The 23,514-nt window shown below is 36.2% G+C and overlaps 2 protein-coding genes across 2 annotated transcripts; both read left to right on the top strand.

Moving 5' to 3' along the window:
• Positions 1 to 350: 350 nt before the first annotated feature.
• Positions 351 to 2,315, top strand: LOC107732565 (peptidase inhibitor 15-like). Its single transcript, XM_016543923.1, has 6 exons — positions 351 to 420; positions 575 to 869; positions 1,318 to 1,436; positions 1,700 to 1,832; positions 1,905 to 2,020; positions 2,180 to 2,315. Exons 2-6 carry the CDS (start codon positions 603 to 605, stop codon positions 2,313 to 2,315), a joined length of 771 nt encoding a protein of 256 aa, XP_016399409.1. The 5' UTR covers positions 351 to 420; positions 575 to 602.
• A 3,866-nt stretch (positions 2,316 to 6,181) lies between these two features.
• Positions 6,182 to 14,040, top strand: LOC107732556 (cysteine-rich secretory protein LCCL domain-containing 1-like). The gene is made up of 15 exons (XM_016543915.1): positions 6,182 to 6,342; positions 6,807 to 7,113; positions 9,655 to 9,773; positions 9,889 to 10,021; positions 10,157 to 10,272; positions 10,367 to 10,467; positions 10,711 to 10,878; positions 11,077 to 11,137; positions 11,230 to 11,296; positions 11,456 to 11,586; positions 11,667 to 11,710; positions 11,798 to 11,870; positions 11,979 to 12,048; positions 12,882 to 13,015; positions 13,373 to 14,040. Exons 2-15 carry the CDS (start codon positions 6,856 to 6,858, stop codon positions 13,422 to 13,424), a joined length of 1,527 nt encoding a protein of 508 aa, XP_016399401.1. The 5' UTR covers positions 6,182 to 6,342; positions 6,807 to 6,855; the 3' UTR covers positions 13,425 to 14,040.
• The last annotated feature ends 9,474 nt before the right edge of the window (positions 14,041 to 23,514 follow it).

Genomic DNA, 23,514 nt, shown 5'->3' with positions numbered 1-23,514 from the left:
ACTGATGATTCAAACGCGAGTTTTGAGCAGTGTAGAGTAGCGCTTGTTGTTTGTCATTTCTCCGATCACAAATGCAGACATGGTTTTATGTTTGTTTATACCATGATTTAACTATAGTAATCATGGTTGTTTGGTTTTATTTGTAGTAAAACCATGGTTAATTTTCATAAGGGTATTACTACTATTAAGAGTGTAAAATAGTGAGCTGGCCTGATTCTGGCTGGAAACATGGTTAGCATGCCCTGTTCAGGTGCCGCGGGTAGCAGAGCACCTTGCGCTTGCCTCCTGAATCACAACAGCACAGTATAAAAGCCAGAGGCAGCAGTGGACAGGATGAGAGATCTCCATCAGGATAACTGAGACTCACGGAGCTGCTGCTTCGCCGCACACTCAAACAGATAGCCTACGAACACTTCAACGGTACGATGTTGATGCAGGAAATTTATATAAACCTACATAAACTTTTTATATAATTTATATGATATTTTATATATTTCAAATATCATGTCACTCATTGTTTCAATTATATTTCATTTTGAGATGTAAATGTTCATGAGTATTATTTTATTTGCAGATAATCGCAGATCATTTACCAAAGAGGGATGAAGAGCATCAACTTTTTTACCGACTTGCTTCTTCTATTCATAGCCAGTGATGCGAGCGCTTGGATTATCAGAAATGCGACTGAAACGCTCATCGGAACCAATATCACTATTAATAAATCGGAAATGGTGAATGACGGATTTGCGTCCATACCCAAATCAAGGCAAAAACGGTACATTTCGCAAGGTGACATGATAGCTATTCTGGACTATCACAACAAGGTGCGAGCGAATGTTTTCCCACCTGCAGCCAACATGGAATATATGGTAAGCAACCAACTCATCCCTCTCATCTTTCCAAAGAAACAATATGCAGCATTTTATCTCTCAATAGCAAAACTACAAAAAGCTGATTAGATTGACATGCGGTACTGCATTTAAATAATTCGACAGCTCCTCCTGCTGGATACAATAAAATATTATTAAAGCCTGTTATAATAGACCATTTAATCCCACCGATAAATGTACTTTTGAGTTTAAAAATGATAAAATACTTGTTGATTTATTGTATAATCACAATGTCTTGCTTTTATGTGCATTTTATGTACATTTAGTGTGTGTGTGTGTGTGTGTGTGTGTGTGTGTGTGTAGGATTAAATTCCAGTTTATTTGACATGGATATGATGTCCTTCATGGTTTCAGCTGTAAAAATTGTAAAATATTAATAATTAATTTTTTATTTCACACAATTACCTCTGTTGTTATATTGTTTTAGCTTTGGAATGAAGACCTAGCCAGGTCAGCAGAAGCTTGGGCAGCCACTTGTATTTGGGAACATGGACCTCCTTACCTTCTCCGATATCTGGGTCAAAACCTCTCAGTCCGAACTGGCAAGTAAGTCTTGCATGTGAACAGTTGTTTGCTATTGATAGAACAACCTCTCAGATCTTTATTATTTTTTACAATAAAGAAGAATTGTGCTCATTTAATGGCTTGAAATGTCACTATGGCAGCATTATCCAATTACAAACAATGAACAAGACTCAAGGCAATGGGCCAGACCAGAATTTTGTGTTTTGGATGCAGTCCAGTGGATAATGCTCCCACACCCCCTCCCATTTTCTAAATTGCATCTTAATTGTTTCTGCTCCTGCCAGTTACCGCTCCATTCTTCAGCTGGTTAAACCTTGGTATGATGAGGTCAGAGATTATGTGTTTCCATACCCACATGACTGCAATCCCCGCTGTCCGATGCGCTGTTATGGACCAATGTGCACACATTACACACAAGTGAGTTTGGTTGTAAGTCATAATTCAGATTAAGCAAACAGTAAAATGTCTGACACTCTCTGCATGTTACAGATGGTGTGGGCGTCATCAAACAGAGTTGGATGTGCCATCCAAACCTGTTACAATATGGTAGTGTGGGGCGTCATATGGAGGGAGGCAACGTACTTGGTCTGCAATTATTCTCCAAAGTTAGTCATGTTTTTATATTTTAATGCAACTCTAGCCAGATCTTACACCCTTCAAGAGCACAGAGTGTACCATTCTCAATCTGATAATCCCAGTACATGACTAAGGTGTTATGCATGCTCATCTTTGTGGTATATTTTTAAAACAGTCCTATTTTTCAGGGGCAACTGGATTGGTGATGCACCTTACAGAGTCGGTGTGCCATGCTCAGCCTGCCCTCCAAGCTACGGAGGTTCATGCAGCAACAACATGTGCTTTCCTGCCATCAACTCAAACTTCATGTACTGGTTTAAATAAACTGTCTGTCATATGTTTAAAGGAATAGTTCTCCCAAAAATGAAAATTTGCTGATTTGCTAATTTCCCTCAGGCCATCCAAGATTTAGATGAATTTGTTTCTTCCTCACAACAGATTTGGAGAAATTAAGCATTACGTCACTTGCTTAACAATGGATCCCCTGCAGCGAATGGGTGCCATCAAAATGAGAGTCCAAACAGATGATAAAAGCATCACAATAATACACAGGTAATCCACATAACTCCAGTCCATCAATTAACATCTTGTGAAGTGAAAACCTGTGAGTTTTTAATAAACAGATTCATCGTTAAGATATTAAAACCATTGCTTCTGGTTAAAATAGGAGTCCTCTATCCAAAATATTGTTTTCTCCATTGAAAAATCAGAATCAGAGTCTGAATCAGAAGAGATCAATGCGTGTGCATTCTTCTGCTTGAAAACAAGGTGCAGCACATCTGGGTTTTACGTTAGAATGCCGGTTCCTGCATCAGCAGCATCATACGCATCCGTCATGGTATACTCTCGCATGAGTATAAAATTAAGGTTGAACCACTGATGTCACATGGACTATTTTAACAAAGTCCTTACTACCTTTCTGGGCCTTGAACATGGTAGCTGTCTATGCAGGGTCAGAAAGATCTTGGATTTTATCAAAAATATCTTAATTTGTGCTCTAAAGACGATTGAAGGTCTTACGGGTTTAGAACGACATGAGGGTGAGTAATTAATTACTGAATTTTCATTTTTGGGTGAACTACACTCTTAAAAATAAAGGTGCTTCATAGTGTTGCTTTCCTCAACTAACATCTGAAGAACCTTTCTGTTTCACAAAAGGTACTTTGTGGCGAAAGAAGGTTCTTCAGATTATAAAAAGGTAAGAAAGAGATGGTTCTTTAAAGAACCTTTGACTGTATGGTTATTTGTGGAACCAAAAATGGTTCTTCTATGGCATCGCTGTGAAGAACCTTTTAAGCACCTTTATTTTTAAGAGTGTATGCCTATAAAAGCCTAAATGATGGATTTGTTTCTTTCAAACATGCAGCTTTTCACTTCCCAAGATGTTAATTGATGGACTGGAGTCATGCCCATTACTTGTGAATCATTGTGATGTTTTTATCAACTGTTTGGTCTTTCATACTGACGGCACCCATTCTCTGCAGAGGATCCATTGGCGTGCAAGTGATGTAGTGCTAAGTTTCCTCAAATATGTTCAGATGAAGAAACAAACTCATCTGCATCTTGAATGGCCGGACGGTGAGTACATTTTCAACAAATTTTCATTTTTGGGTGAATTGTTCCTTTTATGCTATTGTGTGCATTTTACAGTGATGTACTGTGTAACATATCTTTTAAATGTATATGCATTTTGTACAGCAGATATGGTTGTTTTTTATGTATGTGATACTATCAGTTCCAGAAATGGTGCTAATGTTAATACAATCTTAACATGACTGTTTTATGATAAGCCATCATATTGATGCTTATGGATAGATTAGTTATATTTTCTTCTGGTGCACAGATGAGGTCTGTGCTGATCGCTCTGTGTTTATATTCCACTTTTATACACATTTATTTCTTCATTTTTTAAAAGTCTGTTACATCAGGGTTTTTCCAAGGTGCTTAAACATAAAACATTCAAGCTATTTTTTGGTAATGAAAAGACGTAAGAAGTTTTTATAGCTGTCTGTGTATTTTCAGTAGCAGAAACCATGCACTCTGAGGTTTTTGTAATGATAATGTTGAATGCATTTTCAACATTTTTATTTGGTCATGTAAAGTTTTCATATGTTGAGTTATATTTTATGTTGTTGTGTGCCTGATGCTTTTACCTATTTAGATTGGCAATCCATGATAAATGATCATGGAATGGTGCTCTTATATGCCAAGGATTGTTACTCTGAATTTGATTTGCTTTACATAATGTTGCTATGGTTACACTTACATGACCTCAGATTGTGACCTCTCCCCAACTCCACTTACTTTTTTTTATAGTTCTCTGGAAGAGAGGATGTGCATCTAAGCTATTAAATGGTATAATCTCATATTAATTATATATACTACATTATTTGTGCCAGAATATTGTAACAAACAGTTCTTTCAATTGGTGGCTCATTGAGATGATTATTAACTGACATTTGTTGTTCATTCACAGCGTATAGTAGCGGTGTTGTATTCTTCTCTCTTTTTTTCTTTTAAATAAGAGATAGGTATATCGATATGCCCTCAAATCTCACTACACACAAGATAGCACATATTGCGCTGAGATTATTTATTTCAGCCCAATATGGAGTTTTTTTGTTTGTTTGTTTTTGCAGAAAATATACTAATAAAGAAGTCTTTACTACTTGGAAGTGTGTGTGTTTTGGGGTACAGTTTACATGAGGTTGACACTGCATTTAAAACATTGCTTTTGCAAATACACAACATGACATTTCTTCGAGTTCAAGAGATGTACTGAGTTCATTTGTAAACACATTTCTAAGATTTTCCTGGCACATGTTGCTTATTGTTTCATTGTCTTTCAGAGGCTGCTGCACTACATGGCCTTTATTGATTGTATAATCGTGTGTCTATTAAGCTAAATGGTTCCAGTTTTCCTGGACAGTTCTTCAGCACTGCTCCACATCCACTTTCCAGATTTTCTTTTGTATTATTTCTTTTTTTGTTTACCACTTGTGTAGCTTCTATTGTATGCCTTTCTATTCTGTTTCTGATGAAAAATTCAGAGCTGTCCTCAGATCTACAGGCCTCAAAAATCAGAGTTTTGAGACACCTGAAAATAATCCTGATCACTGTGCAAGATTAAGCTGAAATATGAGAAATAGTGAACCAATAGTATGTTTGCTCAGGGAAAATATAACACACCCTTATTTTTATTTTGCAGACCATCAATATTGACAATGGATGTAAGCAGAAAGAAATTGAAAGACTCCCCCTCACCACCACCAAATAACAAACATAACAACCCAGCTCCCTCAGCAAAATATAGGTCAGAACCACTGCATACATTAACTGGGCCTGCTGAAGGCTCCCCAGCCAACAGATACACAGAAATTACCATTTTTTTCACACTGAAGACATATAATTTTTTTCACCAATTGCATGACTTCTTCCACAGATGCACACATTGTAATGTATACATCTAAAGAGAAGTTTTAACTCGTTCTCTACTAAGATTACAGGAGAAGTACCTGATATTATGTGATTTTGCCAGATATACCAGATTATTATGTGATAAATTAAGCTTCTCACTTTAAAATCCAAGCTGAATCAGTTGTGTTACGTATAAATAAATCCATATAGTTGTTCAGCCCAAATTTCATGTTTGTGGAGAGCATTCAGAGTTCACGGAGTTCAAAGCTTCACAAATCACTCAATGCTGCCATCTAGTGTTTGTTTGATCTGTGACACAGTATCACAATACTGTACAGTTCATTGTTGTCCGATAGATAGATAGATAGATTTAGATTTTCATGTTTTATGAGGACTTTCCATGGACATAATGATTTTTACAAACTATACAATATACTGTTCTATCCCGTAAACCTAACCCTCACAGAAAACGTTCTGGATAAAAGAAGAAAAAAAACTACAGTTGATCAAAAATGCCCCCAAAAGGTCAAACATTTCAGATTTTACTATCTTTGTAGGGGGCATTTGGTCTACCTACCACACGGACACAAATAAAAATAGCATTAATGTTTATTGACTAGATACGCAGACCAGAAATACAGAATACTTATATTTTCACCGGTATATGTGATTCGGTGCTGTGGGTGTGTCGATGTGGTTGTGGGCGTGGCTTAAACGTTCACTATAAAATAAATAAGCAGCCTCACAAATTTAAACATTTGAACGTACACTATTTTGCCTCGCAATGACTCATTATGACTCATTCATAAAGAAACTTCAAGCAGATCAAAACAGGGGGACACGTGTATTTGAAATAGCCTACATAAACAGCAGTGAATAACTATTTCAGCCAGTCAACACCGGAGCTAAACATCCTCGCGCAGACCGGCAAAAGGTAAAATGCTGCTTGATTTCAGTAAGAATAACACTTAACATTTATTTTAAAATATGTCATAGAAATTGATGCTACTACAAGTGTTATAAGGGCAACTCTAGTAAAGATAATTTATTTAAAAGTAGCATTAGAGTCACTACAGACTTCAAAGGCTTGTGTGATTAGTTTTAATGACCGTATGAAATATTGCATGTGTGTGGCAAAAGGCGTACACAAGTCTTTGACAAGTGAGAAACAATCAGCTCAGTTGTGAAACTGCACTTTTCAGTCAGGCTTGTGTGCACTGATCTATTTCTGAGCATCCATGCAAATTAAAATGCACACAAATAATTATTGTGTTGTATTACGTTATGTAAAAAAAAAATCTGTATATATATATATATATATAGTATATATAGTATACATTTGTGTGCATTAAAATTATTTAAAAATCATCATGATAAAAAATGATTTTGATTTCACAGGCAGAGGACAGATACCACTTTGGATTTTGTAACTGACAGCTGTGGAAACATGAAGTGTGGACATGAAGATTTATTTAGTGGGTTTGTTCTGCTTGTGACTGTCCAAACTGTGGTCTCCATGGTGATTCCCAATGCCACCCACTTAGAAGCCATCCTGGAAAAATACATGGATAAGGATGAAGCGTGGTGGCAATCCAAGTCAAGGGGCAAAAGAGCAATTTCACAGAGCGATATGCAACTGATTCTTGACCTACATAATAAGCTGAGAGGTCAGGTGTACCCCCCTGCCTCAAACATGGAGTACATGGTAAGATCACATGATTCTCCCTCAGTCACAGTTCTACTGAATCATGTTCCTAACTTATGATCAAACCATGAACAAGAATGTATTGAGGGTCAGACTTGGTTTTACCTGCCAAATACTGAATACAATTAAGTTGTCTACTACACTATTTTTATGTAATAGCCAATATTAAATGTGTATGCCATTTGTTTAAATAGATTAAAAGTAAAAGACTAAAACAATTGTTTTAAATACTAGAAGTAGATTTAGACATCATAGCATTATAAAAAATAGTTTGAAAATGTAATACTTTGAGATTTAACAATGTTATTAAGAGTGTAGTTCATTAAGCGTTAGATGACGGCACAAGTAATCTAAATGTAAAAAAATGGAAATATAAAATTAAATATGCAGTATCTGGCAACGTATATCAAATAAATGTAAAATTCTCTGATATCATCCAATAACCGATATGAATCAGTCAGGATGAAGCACAGAAAGAATCAATGAAATGTATTTCAAAAACTATTGCAAATGTGAAAACATCTTATAAGATGTCACATGTTTGTAAAATCATGCTGAAGTACAACTTGCCCATTGAATTGTGAGTTAAAAGGCTATTTATACATTGGTGGGGTCATGAGGGGGCTCATAAATTTATCAGATGGCTCTGCCAATTGGTATTGGGTACCACACCATAACCACACTTTGCACAAATGCACTGGAACACACTGACTGAACTACAGTCAAGTTTGTGGTCTACAACAAACAGTTCTTCAGGTCCATCAGGGAGGCCAAAATGCAGCTTCTCCTTCCCACGTTCTGTGGCTCACCTACTGTATGTGGCACTCAGCCAGACCTCTCATTGCTTTCTGGCCAAATATGACCTGATACTTCTTAGAACCATCTATAGCTGCTGCTGCTGCTTCGTCCCGCTGCATTGCAGTTGGCAACAACGAAGGCAAATATTGACTCAGACATCAAAGAATAGAAAAGAATATAACACTCTAAATCATTAGAGACCATCATCTTATTTTAGCACTTAGGTCCAGTGTACAACAAAACTGTGTTTCTGTTATGTGATATATGATGCATTTCTCAGCACTGCACATGGATCATTCCATATGACTGACACTTGCAATCAGCTTAAGAGAAGAGTTTCAACCATTCTTCTTAGTCAATTACTTTTGAGTTGATAACATCTGTGGTGCTCTGGGACTCTGAACAATTCAATGTTAAATCTGTTAAATCCCAGAACCCTGTATCTCACAACAAAGTTTAATAGAATGTGTCTTTGTGTGGGGCGCAGGTAGGGGAGGAGACATTAGCTACCTCCATGCTACACAGTCCTCTGGGTAATTACTCTGAAAGGGAACTAGAGGGAGTCACAGAGGATGCATATCTCCCTTGGAATGCACCCAGATGGTCGCTGTAACAGCAAATTAGGCGTCGCAACAAATAAACAATGTCAAGACGGGTCTCAAAGGCCACATAAAATGCCAGCAGGCTTTGCATCACTACGTTCTATGTTCTGCTCAGATGCAGAAAGCTTGCTGCAATTTTATGCACCTGAAAGACCAATATTACATATTTATGGTAAACATTTCAAGTACATATTGACGACATAGCATATTTATTCAGCTCGCATTAACATCATTGTAAACAGCAAGAATGCAATTTGTGGCATCCAAGCATGATTAAAATGCAGAATCCATTTTATTGTGGAGGATAAAAGATCAGAATTATCAAGATGGTTGAGGAATAGTATTTGTTGAGGACTGATGGAATGGAATGCACCAGCTCTGCACATATGGAAGACATTAGCACAGGGTAGCAAACTACGCATTTGTAATTTTAAATTAAGTTGCTCTGTATTGAAATAATCAAAACCTTGTACAGAACAGTACACTGCTTATTCTTTCATACAAAACACTTTATGCCAGTAGAGTTGTTACCCTAATGGCAGTTTTAATATGCCTTTGTTTTGTGCCAGGTTAGTGAAACAGAAATTCTTTATGGTTTTTAACTTCAACTGGCCCACTTGTAGATTAGGATCAATCTACTGGACAGAACTAAACTACCATGCATTGACGTACATACTGTAGGCAGAACCAGATTCAGCAGTCTGACAAAAAATGTTATCAGAACGTTGTTTTGAGGTGCTTTTGCCCTTTAAAATATTTGCTGTTGTGTTTTAAACGGATAGTTCACCCAAAAAATGAAAATTCTATCATTTACTCACCCACGTGTCCAAACCTATATGGCTGACTTTCTTCTGCTGAACACAAAAGAAGATATTTTGAAGAATATTGATAACAGTATTCTGGTGACCATTGACTTCCATTGACTTTGAAAAAAAAAAAAAAACCTTTTCTCAAAATTTCTATTATGGTCCACAGAAAAAAGAAAGGTTTGGAACGACATGAGGGTGAGTAAATAATTTTAATTTTTTGGGTGAGTAACCGAACTATGTGTGAACACAACTGTATTAAGCACTCAAATACAGGACCGATAACCATATTCTGCTGCTGTGTGAATATAGCTTGTGGCTCTTCGCTTTGACAGGTGTGGGACACTGAACTGGAGAGGAGTGCTGAGCACTGGGCACACACTTGTCTGTGGGAACATGGACCGTCTCACCTACTGACCCGGATCGGCCAGAACCTGGGAGCTCATTGGGGCAGGTGCTGTATTATGAATAGATAAAAACAATATTGATTTCACATCAAATAACAATTGCATCTTATTCCAATCTTATACAGTGCACTAATTGTTTGCGTTAAATATGATTGTCTTTAGAGACAGACCCCCAACATTTCATGTCCAAGCCTGGTATGATGAGGTGAGAGACTTCAGCTACCCTTATCCGCAAGAGTGTAACCCTCACTGCCCCTACAGGTGCTCTGGGCCCGTCTGCACACATTACACACAGGTAAAACCACATTCACATTACCAAATCAACAATATCCTTCTGTAACTCTAGCAATTTACATTTTGCAGTGATACAAGCAATCAAACAGTTGAGATATGCTATATAGAAATAGTGATATTATGATTTTTTTCACAGCTGGTTTGGGCCACAAGCAACAAAATTGGCTGTGCCATCAATGTGTGCTACAACATGAATGTATGGGGGATGATCTGGGCCAAAGCTGTGTACCTGGTCTGCAATTACTCTCCACCGTAAGAATGTTCAGCTTTTTTTGTCATTTGCCGTATGATATAATTCTAATAAAGCACTATTATTAGCTTTTATCATGTGGCATCCTTTTCACAGAGGTAACTGGTGGGGACATGCACCATACAAGCACGGGACACCTTGCTCTGCCTGCCCACCCAGCTATGGCGGTGGTTGCAGAAGCAATCTCTGCTATAAAGGTACTAAGCCGACTATATTATAAAATGATGTGCTGTATTTTATGAATTTTATGTGTTAATTTAGTATGATTATTAAAAAAAAATTATGTTTATATAATTATTTGTTTATATAAGTATAACTAATTTTAACATTTTAAACTATTGACATCCCGAAACTAGTTAATAAAACAGTATTTAGCTAACATGTGAAGGCTGTAGGTCCTGAATCATTTGAAAAATGTAATTAAATGGTGCTCTCTTCAGATGATGGCAGTCATTATCATTACACTCCTGAGACAGAGGAAAATAACTACATTGAACAAGAACCCGAGCCAGTCCGAAGCCACGACACCCACTACAGAGATGAGACCCTGACTTCTTCTCCCAACGAGAACATTGAGAGGAACGAAGTCATCAGTACTTCCCAGATGTGTAAGATAACATTGCAACATTTCATTCATAGGTTGACTTAAGTGGACGGGGCTGTAAAGTCTTTACTGGATGCCATCAGAAAGTATGTATGTTTGCATAGATATATATATGTTCTTTTATATTTCTAAAATGTTAACAAGAAGAAACAACACTCTTGTGTTTACATTCTTACATCTATTCATTCTTTTTCACCTGCAGCTCAGCAAGTAGCATGTGATACTAGATTACGTGATCAATGCAAAGGAACTACTTGTAACAGGTAAAATGGGTTGATTCGCACATCAGCTACAAACAAATGTGTTTTGGTCATTCTACTATGAATAATTTTGTGTCTGGTAAATCTTTAATCAGGTACGAATGCCCACCAGGCTGCTTGTACAACTATGGAAAAGTAATTGGATCGGGTCATTACGACATGGTAGGTAAATGCAGTATCTTTGCATTTTATTTATATCAATGTGGCATTGCACAGATTTACATGTTGATTTTTCCATTTATGTATTTAAATACTATATCTAATTTTGGATGGATAGTGGTTAGCTCAGGGTCTCTCTCATTAATTTTGCTGCTTTTCCAGCAATCCAGTATCTGTGGCAGTGGCTTGCATGCTGGAATAATAGATGATGATGGAGGCTGGCTGGATGTCACAAGGGTGGGCAGAAGGCAACGATTCTCAAAGTCCTTCAAAAATGGAGTTCAGACTTTGGCGTAAGTCACAGAACCCACATGTTTCATGCTGCTGGATGTGGGTTCAACAATGCTCTCACATTCTCCATGTTATTCCTCAGGAAAAATCAGAGTGCCAATGCCTTCACCGTATCAAATGTCCCAGGTAAGTGCACATGTGCTTATTTTTGATGAGATAAACTTACTAAAGTTTGAGAAAAGAAATTTAATAACAAATGTTTATGACTTCCAGTGAAAGCAATTAATTGTGAAACTACGGTGGCACAATTCTGCCCTTTCAAGAAACCAGTCCGGCACTGTCCCAGGTTAGCTGACTTTGTAACTAAAATAATCTTGATGGATTACACAAAATACTATGCATGCAGTAAATTTGTCATTAATAGCACAACAGCTAACAAGGTGTGTTTTTTTAGGTTGTATTGTCCTCGTAATTGCTTGTACGACAGCTATGCCCGAGTAATCGGAACCCGCTATTATTCAGATGTAAGTCTCCCTGCCATTTAAGGGTTGTTCACACAGAACACTTTTTTTCATTCCACCGCATTGCTTTTCCAATGTTTTTTTTTCCATGTAAACATGCTAGATTGACCATTGCGCTCTTTTGCAGTGCCTTGCACATGATGCAGGGTTCAAAAAGCATGATGTTTAATTTAAAAGAAGCCCAAATAAATAAAAAAAGCATTGCAGGACACCAGGAAACCACTGTTCTTTTTTTTTTTCTTTTTTTCATTCTACTGTCATGTTTTTAAGCACTAAAAAAGTCACTGCTATCTTCCAAATCCAGTACAAATATTAGTGGATAGGCATTCCCATAGAAAAATAGATTGCTTTAATACCGCAATTGTTTCTCCTTGCCTGCAATGAAATGCAATATAGAGCAAATAGAGACTTTTCCCAAAGTTTTCTTCTTCTCAGATTCTTTTGAGAAACAGACCATAGTATTTCCACATGTTCCTCCTCTAGGATTTCAAAAGAGATCTCAAACTGCTCAGATTTGCTCCGTATTTTGCTATGTATTTTACTTTGCTTTAACTTAATTTAACTCAAACTATCCACGTTATTTTTTTTATAGCTCTATACTATTATTATATTCCAGAAATTGTCTGTTTTTGTTTCCCCTAATGAATTTTAGGAGAATCATCTGAAACAAAGTTGATACTTTAACGTAATTGATTATTCACATAAGTCGCCTGAGCTATAAAAGAACAATAAAATGTTCCTCTGGGTCGCTCTATTGCAGCTATTAGGAAGTCACTGTTCTGTTACGACTGCAGTAGAAAATGAGCCATCTTTCCTCTTTCTGTCCCACTGAGCAGAATTCCAGTATATGCAGGGCAGCTATCCACGCAGGGGTGATTCAAAGTGACTCGGGAGGTTATCTGGACGTAATGCCTGTGGACAAGAGGAGGCAGTACAAGGGCTCCTACCAGAATGGCATCACCTCAGAGAGGTACAGAGTGTGTTGAGTCAGCTTTTGAGCTACTACTGCTGTGTATAGCTGATCTTTCCTTCTTGGCTTCAGCTGGTCTTCAGTCTAACTACCTAATATCCCTCTATATGAGCTTAGTTGGATAATGTAATCATTTTATTTAGTGGGTGGCCGAACCGTAATCTTATAAACTCTACTCCTCTGCAAAATAAAACCAGACCACCTACACAGTCTGGTTTTATTTTGCTTTATTACATAGCATGTTGAGGGTATCGTGAGTATCTGACGGGTGATTAATGAATCATACTAGCATTTAAATCATGTATCTTTCTATCCTGCTGGTTCTGGATTAATATTGGCCATTATTCTTCCATTTAGCCTACAGAATCCCCTAGGAGGCAAAGCGTTCAGAGTGTTTGCGGTCATTTGAAACCATCATCCAAGGACAGATGCAAAGAAATAGAGCTCTTGGTAACGTAACAGCCAGTAATTACCACGCATTTGGTCTTGCTGGGCTAGATTTAAGGCCAGTGCTTTCACGAAAAATCTCCTCCATGGGAAAAAAAGACATTGACTTTGACACCATCTGGCCATGAGAAAACAAAGTCTCCATTTTTTTTACTCAGTATGTAAATGTAATGTATATACGAGATGTAAATATAGTGAATTTTTATTCATTACATTCATTCTTGTATGTTTTTATAAAAAAGTATATGTTTGTTATTTTAAGCACATAAAGATATGACGCATTCCTTAAAATAACAAAATAGGCAATTGTGCATGCAAACACAAAAGTGCTAATGTCTGAACACGTTGAATGTGTAGAAAGGCCATATATTGCAGTTTATATTTTTGTATACATATTTTTATATCAGTGTTCAGAAGCTGCTCATTGGTGTATTGCGCTTTACAGTATATTATGCTGCATATGTTCAGAATTTCATACTGTAACAACCTGGCAGGCCAGGAAATCATTGCTTTAGAAGAATTTGAAAAATGTACCACAAAAAGAGCAATATGGGAAAAGTGGGGTAACATTTTTGTGTTATTTATTATCATGTAATCTAAAATAAACATATTTAGACTCATAATTCTGTTACAAATATTACTATACAATCCTATCATGACTACATTCATGTGACTGAACATCTTGAGTATTATGTATAAGTATTTGATGTATATTTTGATGTATTATGTATTTGAAATTCTGTGATGGTTGGCTAAACACAGCTGTGGGGTTATTTCACATTTGAGACTCTGGAAGGCGCAGACGGAGCCTCTGCACCTTGAAGAATGAAAACCCAACATGCCTCATGTGAAAACACTCAACTTCTGCTGGCAGTGCAGAGGCACCACAGACAAAGAAGGACATTGTGTGTATGCTGGTGTGTGTGATTTTAATCTCACTTCCTGGAGTGCATTTCCTCCATGTCAGGCACAGATGTGGTTGAGTGGTAGCAGTGAGCTCTCTGTCACTCACCTTGACCTCTCTCATTTCCTGTCCGCCTTCTCAGGCTCTCTCAAGATCATTGCCTCCAGGCTTACAGCCCCTTGCAGTTTATCACAAAATCACAAGTATGTTTCTGCCTTGTTCATATAGTCATCAAATGCAGTTTTTCAAGAACTTAAATGTGTGCTCAATACATTTTCCCTTGTTAAAATGTTTTACTCATAAAGAAATTAATAGTACTTTGGTCACGCTACTGTCAGTAAAATATTATAGAGAGAGAGAGAGAGAGATTTGTAAAATAAAAAAATAATAATACTCTTATTCAGCAAGGAAGCATCAAACTAATCAAAAGTAACATCAAATACATTTATGTTAAAAAGAGATTTATATTTCGAATAAATTCTGTTCTTTTGAGCTGTCTTTTCAGCAAAGAATCCTGAAAAAATGTTTCATGGTGTACACAAAAACAGCAAACGTTTTCAAAACTGATAATAATATAAATGTTTCTTGAGCACCAAATCACCATATTGGAATGATTTCTGAAGGATCATGTGACACTGAGACTATTGATGGCTGCAGAAAATTCAGCTTTCCCATCACAGGAATAAAATACATATTAAAATAGAAAACAGTCATTTTAAATTGCAATAATATTTCACAATTTTTCTGTTTTAATAAATGCAGCATTGGTGAGCATAAGAGACTTCTTCCAAAAACATTTTTTTTAAATCTTACGACCCAAAACTTTTGAATATAATATTATGTTTTGAAGAATTACAGTATGTACATTTTGTGTTATGAAAAATTATACATTCAAATGATAATAAGGCTTCAGTCGTCAAAGTATCCTGTCATAAAAGTAAAAGCTGTTTTGTGTTGTTTTTTACGTGGAGCAGTTCAAATGTTGAAATCACATGTACAGCAAAGACTGCTCATTTTGTCTCAGTAACCCCGTTATTTGAGACGTTTGATGGTAGAATAAAGTCAAGATGACTGAATAGCACAATTCTACAAAAGTATTTCTAACTGAAAACATAAAAAACAGATTCACAGTCATAAATATCTCTTTGTGGGGTCACAAATGCTAACTATAGCATAAAAGCTAACACCTTGTTTCTGTTTGACAGCTTTTGTGAAACAAATTGCAATAAAAGTTACACATTGCAGTAATTACCCATCTTTTGTCAACACACTTTGATGCAAGCCTTCTGAACAATAGTCACCAGTTTGTTTGACCACAGTTACCAGGAGATGGAAACTGTGTTGTGGAGAAACTTCCCAGAAAAGGCTGGGGAACCAGAGCAGATCTGTATGATGGTCTCGAGAGAAGAGGCATGCATCAGAGCTCTGTCAAAATTCACAGGCCAGTGTGGCAGAAGTTGGAGGTGGAACGGGATAAGGACATGTCTGTACTCAAGACACCTAGGTGGCACAACAATAAGAGAACTGAATCTGCACATGCAGCACTGCAAATATAAAAACACAGTGGTATTGTGCCTGGTGTTCTTTTATTTCTACATTTATTTGCATATTAATACATCTCCAAAGTGTCATCTCAAGAAAATACTTGTCTATATTCCCGAGATACGTTGTGGACCTTTGAACCGTGGGCAGTGAGTGTCAAGCTACACAGGTTTCACATACTCATGTGTTCTTGGTTTAGATCCAAGGTCTGAAAACAGTGTGACTTTATATTTTATATTTGCACCCAACAGACTATTGGCTGGATCCTTATAAGCTGCAATGAAAACTTTTGTGGTTCATATTGCGGTCAAAATGAATTATGATCAATATGCCACCAAACGTTATGAACATACCATAACAGTTAAATATGTTTTCCTATTAATGTGGTTCATTACCATAAATTTAGGACATATTAGAGATATTTAGGAAATATTTGATTGTATTAACTGAAATAACTATTGAAAATATTTAATATTTAGATTCTTAAATTTCTTATTAATTTAAATTAAATCTAAATATTAGTCAGAAATCATGAGACTAATTAAGATTATTTTATTCTATTGATGGCCCTAGTTTTTAACATCATGAAGTTTATAAAAAACTGTAAAATTGTAAAAATAAATGTTAAATTGAATTGAAAATGTTGCGTTATTATGTTACATTATTCTAATATTGTATAGGAACAATATATGTATGTATGTGTATATATATATATATATATATATATAAATTCCTTTGCCGTTACAACAGTGACAATAATTTAGCATAATATAATATATAATATAATAGTTTTAGTTTTTGTCTGTATAATATTATTGATATGTTTCTGGCAGTTAAATGTGTCTTCATATGTAAAAAAAAATAATAGCTACCTCTATAGGTCGGCATCTGCTGACAACCTGACAGAGTACTGAAATTGTTTATGGCACAAAATGTAATTTTAATTGTGTCATACTCTTTAATTGTGGCAGCTAATAAATCACTGTGGAAAACACATTGTGGTTCTCACAAACCACATTTATCCAAGCCTGGGTAGAATTTTCTTTTACCTTGTGTGATTTTCTTTGGTTTTCAAGGATGAGTCACGCAACCTGCCCATGTTGGCATCTGCCTATTTCACTAACTTCTTTACATTGCATAGCCTTTAGATATGATATGGAAAGCACTTTCCTATCTTAACTGTGCATGACTATATGGACAGTTGCATTTTATTATTCATATTTAGCACTGGATTTTCCCTGCTGCCCACAATCCTTTCAGAACAGACCTGTGATCCAGTGGTCCAGAGAGAGATGACCACAGCACTGGATAGTGAGGATGTCTATTTGTGACCAATCCATTTTTGATATCCACAGCCTGGTGATTGTATGCCAGTTTCTAGAAATGGCTCACACATATGAATTCCTCAGAAGCCGCTCGCTTGAGTGGACGTATATGATGTGCATGCGGTCAACAATAAGTACCTTCACATAAGGGCTTGCAGAGGTCGTGTGCGAGCTCACCGCCACAGCAGATTTTAATGAGTATTATTCTAACTTACAGCAGGAACTTGGTGATGAGGGTGCTTTTCTTTGCATTGCTGGTTTGTATAATGATAATGGAATATTTTTAACTGTGCTTATATACATAAATATCCATCTCACAGCCCACAGAAGTGTCATATCTGGTTCCAGATGTTTTCATTCTATACATATAAGTGTATTTTTTGAAAATAAGACATTGTGCATGGGCTTGTATGGGACAGAATTACCGGAAAACGGTTGCAACTTGATCTGAGATACATTATGATTCCAAAATGCTGGTTGCAGATGTTTATGTCCTTTCTGATGGGTGGTAGGTGTGGGTCATTATGATCACATAGTTTTCTCATTCATACACAAAGAGGGAATTATTCTGAAATTCTTTCAAACTGAGGCCACACCATTTGCTGATATGCTGAAATGATATTCACCTCAGAGGTTTGTCTTTTTTTTTCACCCACCAACACACATACTTTGCCAACTCCCCCGTTTCTCAGTACCCTAAATCTTCTGGATTTCACCCTCCTGGTTGTGATATTGGCTGTGTTCTAAGATGTATTTGTCAAGATCCCACACACACTGAGGTTGTGCCAATGTGGTGGTTGTGCAAGTTTTCCCTATGTTCACACAGCAGTCGTAAAGCAAAGAGCTTTCTGCCCACTCCCCTGTACCCCCACTGTATGTCCTTGAAGAACCTGAGGAAAATTTTCCATCATGGCTAAAATAGGCATGCTAAAGTTTGGCATGAGCCGTCGGTGCCCCCCTGTCGCTGACCTGAGCAGAGTGCACACAACCGAACCTACTATTTTCATCGTAATATTTATAAATTTCATTAAATTGTATATTTTGCTTCATTGGGAGTACACACTGTGTCTTGAAATCACGACAGAGGGTTCGTTTTTGTCAGCTTGAGTGAAGCAAACCGAAAGAGAGTGGTTTGTTTGGGTTGGATGCCTCAGTGGGTCATTTTGATGTACTTGATTTATATGATTTTTGATTTGATATATTTATTCAACATTTTCTCATAATTTATGCATTGATTATATCTTGTTTATTCTGTAATATTCCTACAATAATCAGGAAACTATCATTTATATGTGCTACAGCTTTTAACTAATTAAATATTAACTTTGTTTCTTGTGACTGACTTGATATCTCACAATGTGACTGTATCTCAATGTTGTGACTATATCTCACAATTATGACTTTATATTTCACAGTTGTGACTTTAAAATTCCCAATTATGACTTTATCTTACAATGTGACTTTATATCTCATAATTGTGACTTTATCTCAAAGTTACTTTAAATCTCAGTTGTGATTTTATATCTTAAATGGTGACTTCATATCTCACAATGTGAATATATCTCACAATTATGTTATATCTAACAATTGTGATATATCTCACAATTAGAAATGTATCTCCAACAATTGTGATATATCTCACAATTATGAAGTTATATCCAACAATTGTGACTTATATCTCACAATTATGAATCTATATCCCACATGTGTGACTTTATATCTCACAATTGTGATTTTAAAATTCCCAATTATGACTTGATCTTACAATGTGACTTTATATCTCATAATTATGATTTTATCTTAAAATGTGACTTTATATGTCATAATTATGATTTTATCTTAAAATGTGTCTTTATATCTCATAATTGTGACTTTATCTCAATGTGACTTTATATCTCATAATTATGGCTGTATCTCAATGTGCCTAAATCTTACACTTGTGATTTTATATTTCAAAATGTGACTTCATATCTCATAATTTTGACTTTATCTTAATGTGACTAAATCTCAGTTGTGATTTTATATCTTAAATTGTGATTTCATATCTCACAATTATTAATTTATATCTAACAATTGTGACTTTATATTTCACAATTATGATTCTCAGTTGTGATTTTATATCTTAATTTGTGATTTCATATCTCACAATTATTAATTTATATCTAACAATTGTAACTTTATATTTCACAATTATGAATCTATATCCCACATGTGTGACTTTTTTTTGTTAGCAAAGCAAGGAAGCATTTCAAACCACACTATCAATTATTCTACACCAGTTTTACTAACCATTTCAGAAAACATAAATGATTTGCTGCAGATGTGTTGCTCTGTCTTCAAATAAATGCCCTGTGACTTTGAATGCTGACTGCGCAGGACATACATATGTGCACTGTTCAGTGTGTACACTGCGATTACATGATTTCAAGTTGTGGTGTTTATGTGGGTGCTGGGGTTTCTTTTGCCAAGGGTAAACAGCTAGAGGTGCTGCTTATAGAACTGGGCTGCTTAATGATACGGTCAGGAGAGGGGCTTGCCCTCACTGTTCATGTCATCTCTGACCTTTTTTCTGTTTGGAGGAGGTATTTGATTTCACCTCTTTTTTTCTCACATTCACACATAACCCATTGTGGACAGTAGGTGAGTGTAAAATAGTAGCTTTGTTTTGATCTGATGGAGGTGAAGCAGCCAAGGCATCAAAGAATGGCAAGCAACCAACAGGAAAGCCTGCTTATACAGCCAGTAAAATCAGTTTCATGCTAAATTATTGTATCCCCTGCCTGATCTTTTCCTTTAAGTGTTTAGGACAACATGTGAGTGCCATCTCTTTTGTAGTGCAATACTTGTGTCTTCATATTTACATATGCATTTGAAAGATGCTTTTATAAGCAGTCTGATGTTGTTTTCGAAATGAAATATATTAAACTAGTTTAAATTATAGTTTTTTATTTGTAACTGTACTACAGCAGCCAAAGGCAATTATAACAGTAAATAATATATGAAAAGGATTTACTTGACAGTTGGCGGTGTATGATTAGGGTTTAGAATGGATGAATTTGAACAGAAATAATTCAGCTAAATTCAGATTTATGTGTAAAGTTCTTTTCACAAGAAATATATTAATATTTGTATGTTTTTATGTGTTTTTAAGACATTCTGTTTGTGTCATTAGTTCGCAGATCATTTTTTGGTCTACAATGCCTTTAATTCAATCTAACACACACTCCATCTGCAAACATGTGACAAAAGGGAAGGTGAGCACAAACGACCTATGCATTTCATTTATTAATGTTATTTGTTTAATTTTCCTAATATGTCCACCAAAGTGAGTGTGGTTGAGCATATGGATGCATTAGCGTTGCCGTTCGGTTCCCCACCAGCTGTTTAAAAGCAACACTGCCCTCTACTGGACTCTTTGGCTTCATTTAGATGTCATTGCAATTTTAATTTCAATTAGCCTTAAGCACAAAATTCGTATTGTTCTGCAGATGTGATAATTCATTATCAAAAGAAAACGTCTTGGTAAGCAGGATCCCCTGGGTGGTTTTGGAAATATTCCATCTGAATCCCACAAGCAATATTTCATAAACCAGTCGTGACTGCACTACTGAAATGTTCAAACTTACACATCATTTCATGAAAAGAAGGTATCTTGCAGATATGTATTGCAGTGTGTTTCTGAAATTTCATATTATAAAGCCAAAGAAAACAGTCAAAACCTGCTCTGCATTCACTCATGCCTGTTCCACAAAAGGAGTGTAACGAAAGTGCTCAATTTTTCAAGTCTACATATACTTGACAAAACATTATGTTATTTTTTTGTCCCTGTTTTCAACCTTTTAAATTTAGTCTAATCAAGTCTCAGATAACAAGGGAGCCCTTTATAAGGGGACACTGGGGGCATAGTCAAAGCAGGTCTGTGTGGAAGAAGCCGAATTTCGTCTTGCTTCAGGGAAGATTGGCACAATATATAATGCTTTCTTCTTGATAATCAAAGAAAGCGCAAATGCAGCAGAACTCTGTGTGTAGACCACAGGGAACCAGTGGGGTTAAGCTAAGCAAAAAGAAAATAAACCCCATTTCAACAGACTGGCTGCCTATGGCCTCATAGACCCACTGTGGCACCTCAGATGTGTAGCTGAGCTGCTCGTTCTGTTCCAAAATATATTCATTGTGGGTGCTGATGATATTTTTGCGTACCTTTTGATGCATTTACGTTCACAAGTGCATTTCCAAAAATTTCCAACAAGAAAACATATTGATTTAAGTCTCATTTTCTCCCCCTTTCTATGTCTCTCAAGCATAGAGATGCAGTGTCTCATTTGTGCAAGTTCACTTAGTTCATTATATCACATTAGGTAAATCAATTCTAGGGCAGCCATTGAAAATATTAAAAATCTTGAGGTTTGCATACACAAACAGTCCATTAAATACAGCTAAAATAATCACATGACTTGTGATTATTTACTCGCAACCTGATTTTTGCATTTGTGGATGGCAATGCATCAGTGTGCCTATTGAACCCCTGGGGGAAACATGTCTGGCAGGAGGCCCTCAGTGGTGATTGACATGTTTTCCTGCCTGTAGCCACCTGAACTAATGCCAGTTTCAGCAGTTGTGACCTCAGCACACTTCCTCTGGATGTCTTATTTAAATGTGTTATAACCCGTAAAGGTCTCAAATACTATTATTTACTGTCACTCATTTTGTTATACTTTCATGATATGTTGCTTTAATATAGTGAGTAGATATTGAATGAGCAATTAATATCTTAAGGCGAGACACTGCAGGTGAATAGTGTAAAAAAAAAAAAACTAATAGTTATCGCCTTACTTACCCAGCTGATTGATTACATTGATAATTGCAAACATTTTTTGTATTACAAGTTTTCTAAAATGTTAGGTTTAGATATGCAAATGAGTCATTATTTAATGAAATATGCGCTAATTTGCATACATTTCTAGTACAAAAATCTAAACACTGGATTATTGGATGATGTCAGTTTCAAAATTCATTTTTTGACATATTAGAGTCAAAAGTTTTTACAGAGGGAATTTTGGGTATCTCATAATTTTGGGTATCTTGTCACTCCATAATTCAGAAAATGCTTAGAATGGACAGAAAACATTTGTTCAAAATTACATATGAACAAATCCCTCTGTAAAAACCTTCAGGATATAGACAGGAATAAAAATGTAAAGTTTGGTGTGTGTAAGTGCTCCCGAAGTGGAGATTTATGGCTCAATGTAGGAGAAAAAACTCATTTTGAGAAAACGGCCTTTAAAAATATGTATTATAATTGAAATCTATTGACACAGATAGATAAAGTGCTATAAAAGAAACACTTAACAGTGTCTTTTGGATGTTTTCTTTCCACTAGTCTGAAAAAACACTTTATGAAAAACCAAAAAGCCCAAAATCTCAAACTTGACAGGTGCATTAAAAAAAACAGTGTTTTTGCCTGCAGTGTCTCCCCTTAAAGGGATATCTCACCCAAAATGAAAATTCTGTCATCATTTACTCACCCTCAAATTACCCTAAACCTGTATGAATTTCTTTCTTCCACTGAACAGAAAAGCAGATAATTTGAAGATGGTCCCAAACAGTTGATGGTCCCCTTTGACTACCATAGTATTTTTTTCTATACTGTGGAAGTCAGGTGGGGATCATCAACTGTTTGGTTAACCACAATCCAAACATTGCCCTAACATGTTCCCTAAAATCGATGTGTGTTCTCCATAAAAGGAAACCTGATTTCATTATTTAAAAATGAATTCAGTAAAGTTTTCTAAACAAATTGTCAGTTTGTCATTGTGACATTACTGTGAGGTTATGTCTGAAAGATACTGACAGTAGGCCTACTGATAGCTGACTGCGATATCACAGAATTTACATTTTGTTACATAGTTTTGTACATTCCGTTCAGTTTGCATTAGCACAAACGTAGCACATTCTTCGCATAAAAACTGTGCAGTTTGCAAAAGCTTTTCGGTCTCGCAGCAGTACATAACACCATATTCCTATGCAGCTTAAATATTTAATTCCTCCACGGAGATATTATCACACCTCTTGATGGCAGCATCCCCCTTTCCCTAGATACTTTAATATCATGAACAGACAGGCCCCAGGGTAGCAGTGCCAGTCAGGAGGAAACGGATACACAAGGGGGGCAAAACAACAAACAAACCCTGGAACCGGTACAGGAAGCTATGAAAATGAAGCTTGTCCATTCCTGCTGATGTTAGTTACTTTCAACTGTAGCCTAAAGCATTGTGTTGGTA

This window comes from Sinocyclocheilus rhinocerous, unplaced genomic scaffold (genome assembly GCF_001515625.1).
Source record: "Sinocyclocheilus rhinocerous isolate Xijiao unplaced genomic scaffold, SAMN03320098_v1.1 scaffold1420, whole genome shotgun sequence".
NCBI classification, from domain to species: domain Eukaryota; kingdom Metazoa; phylum Chordata; class Actinopteri; order Cypriniformes; family Cyprinidae; genus Sinocyclocheilus; species Sinocyclocheilus rhinocerous.
The sequence above is the reverse complement of the archived record's forward strand: the minus strand, read 5'-3'. Positions and strand labels throughout refer to the sequence as shown.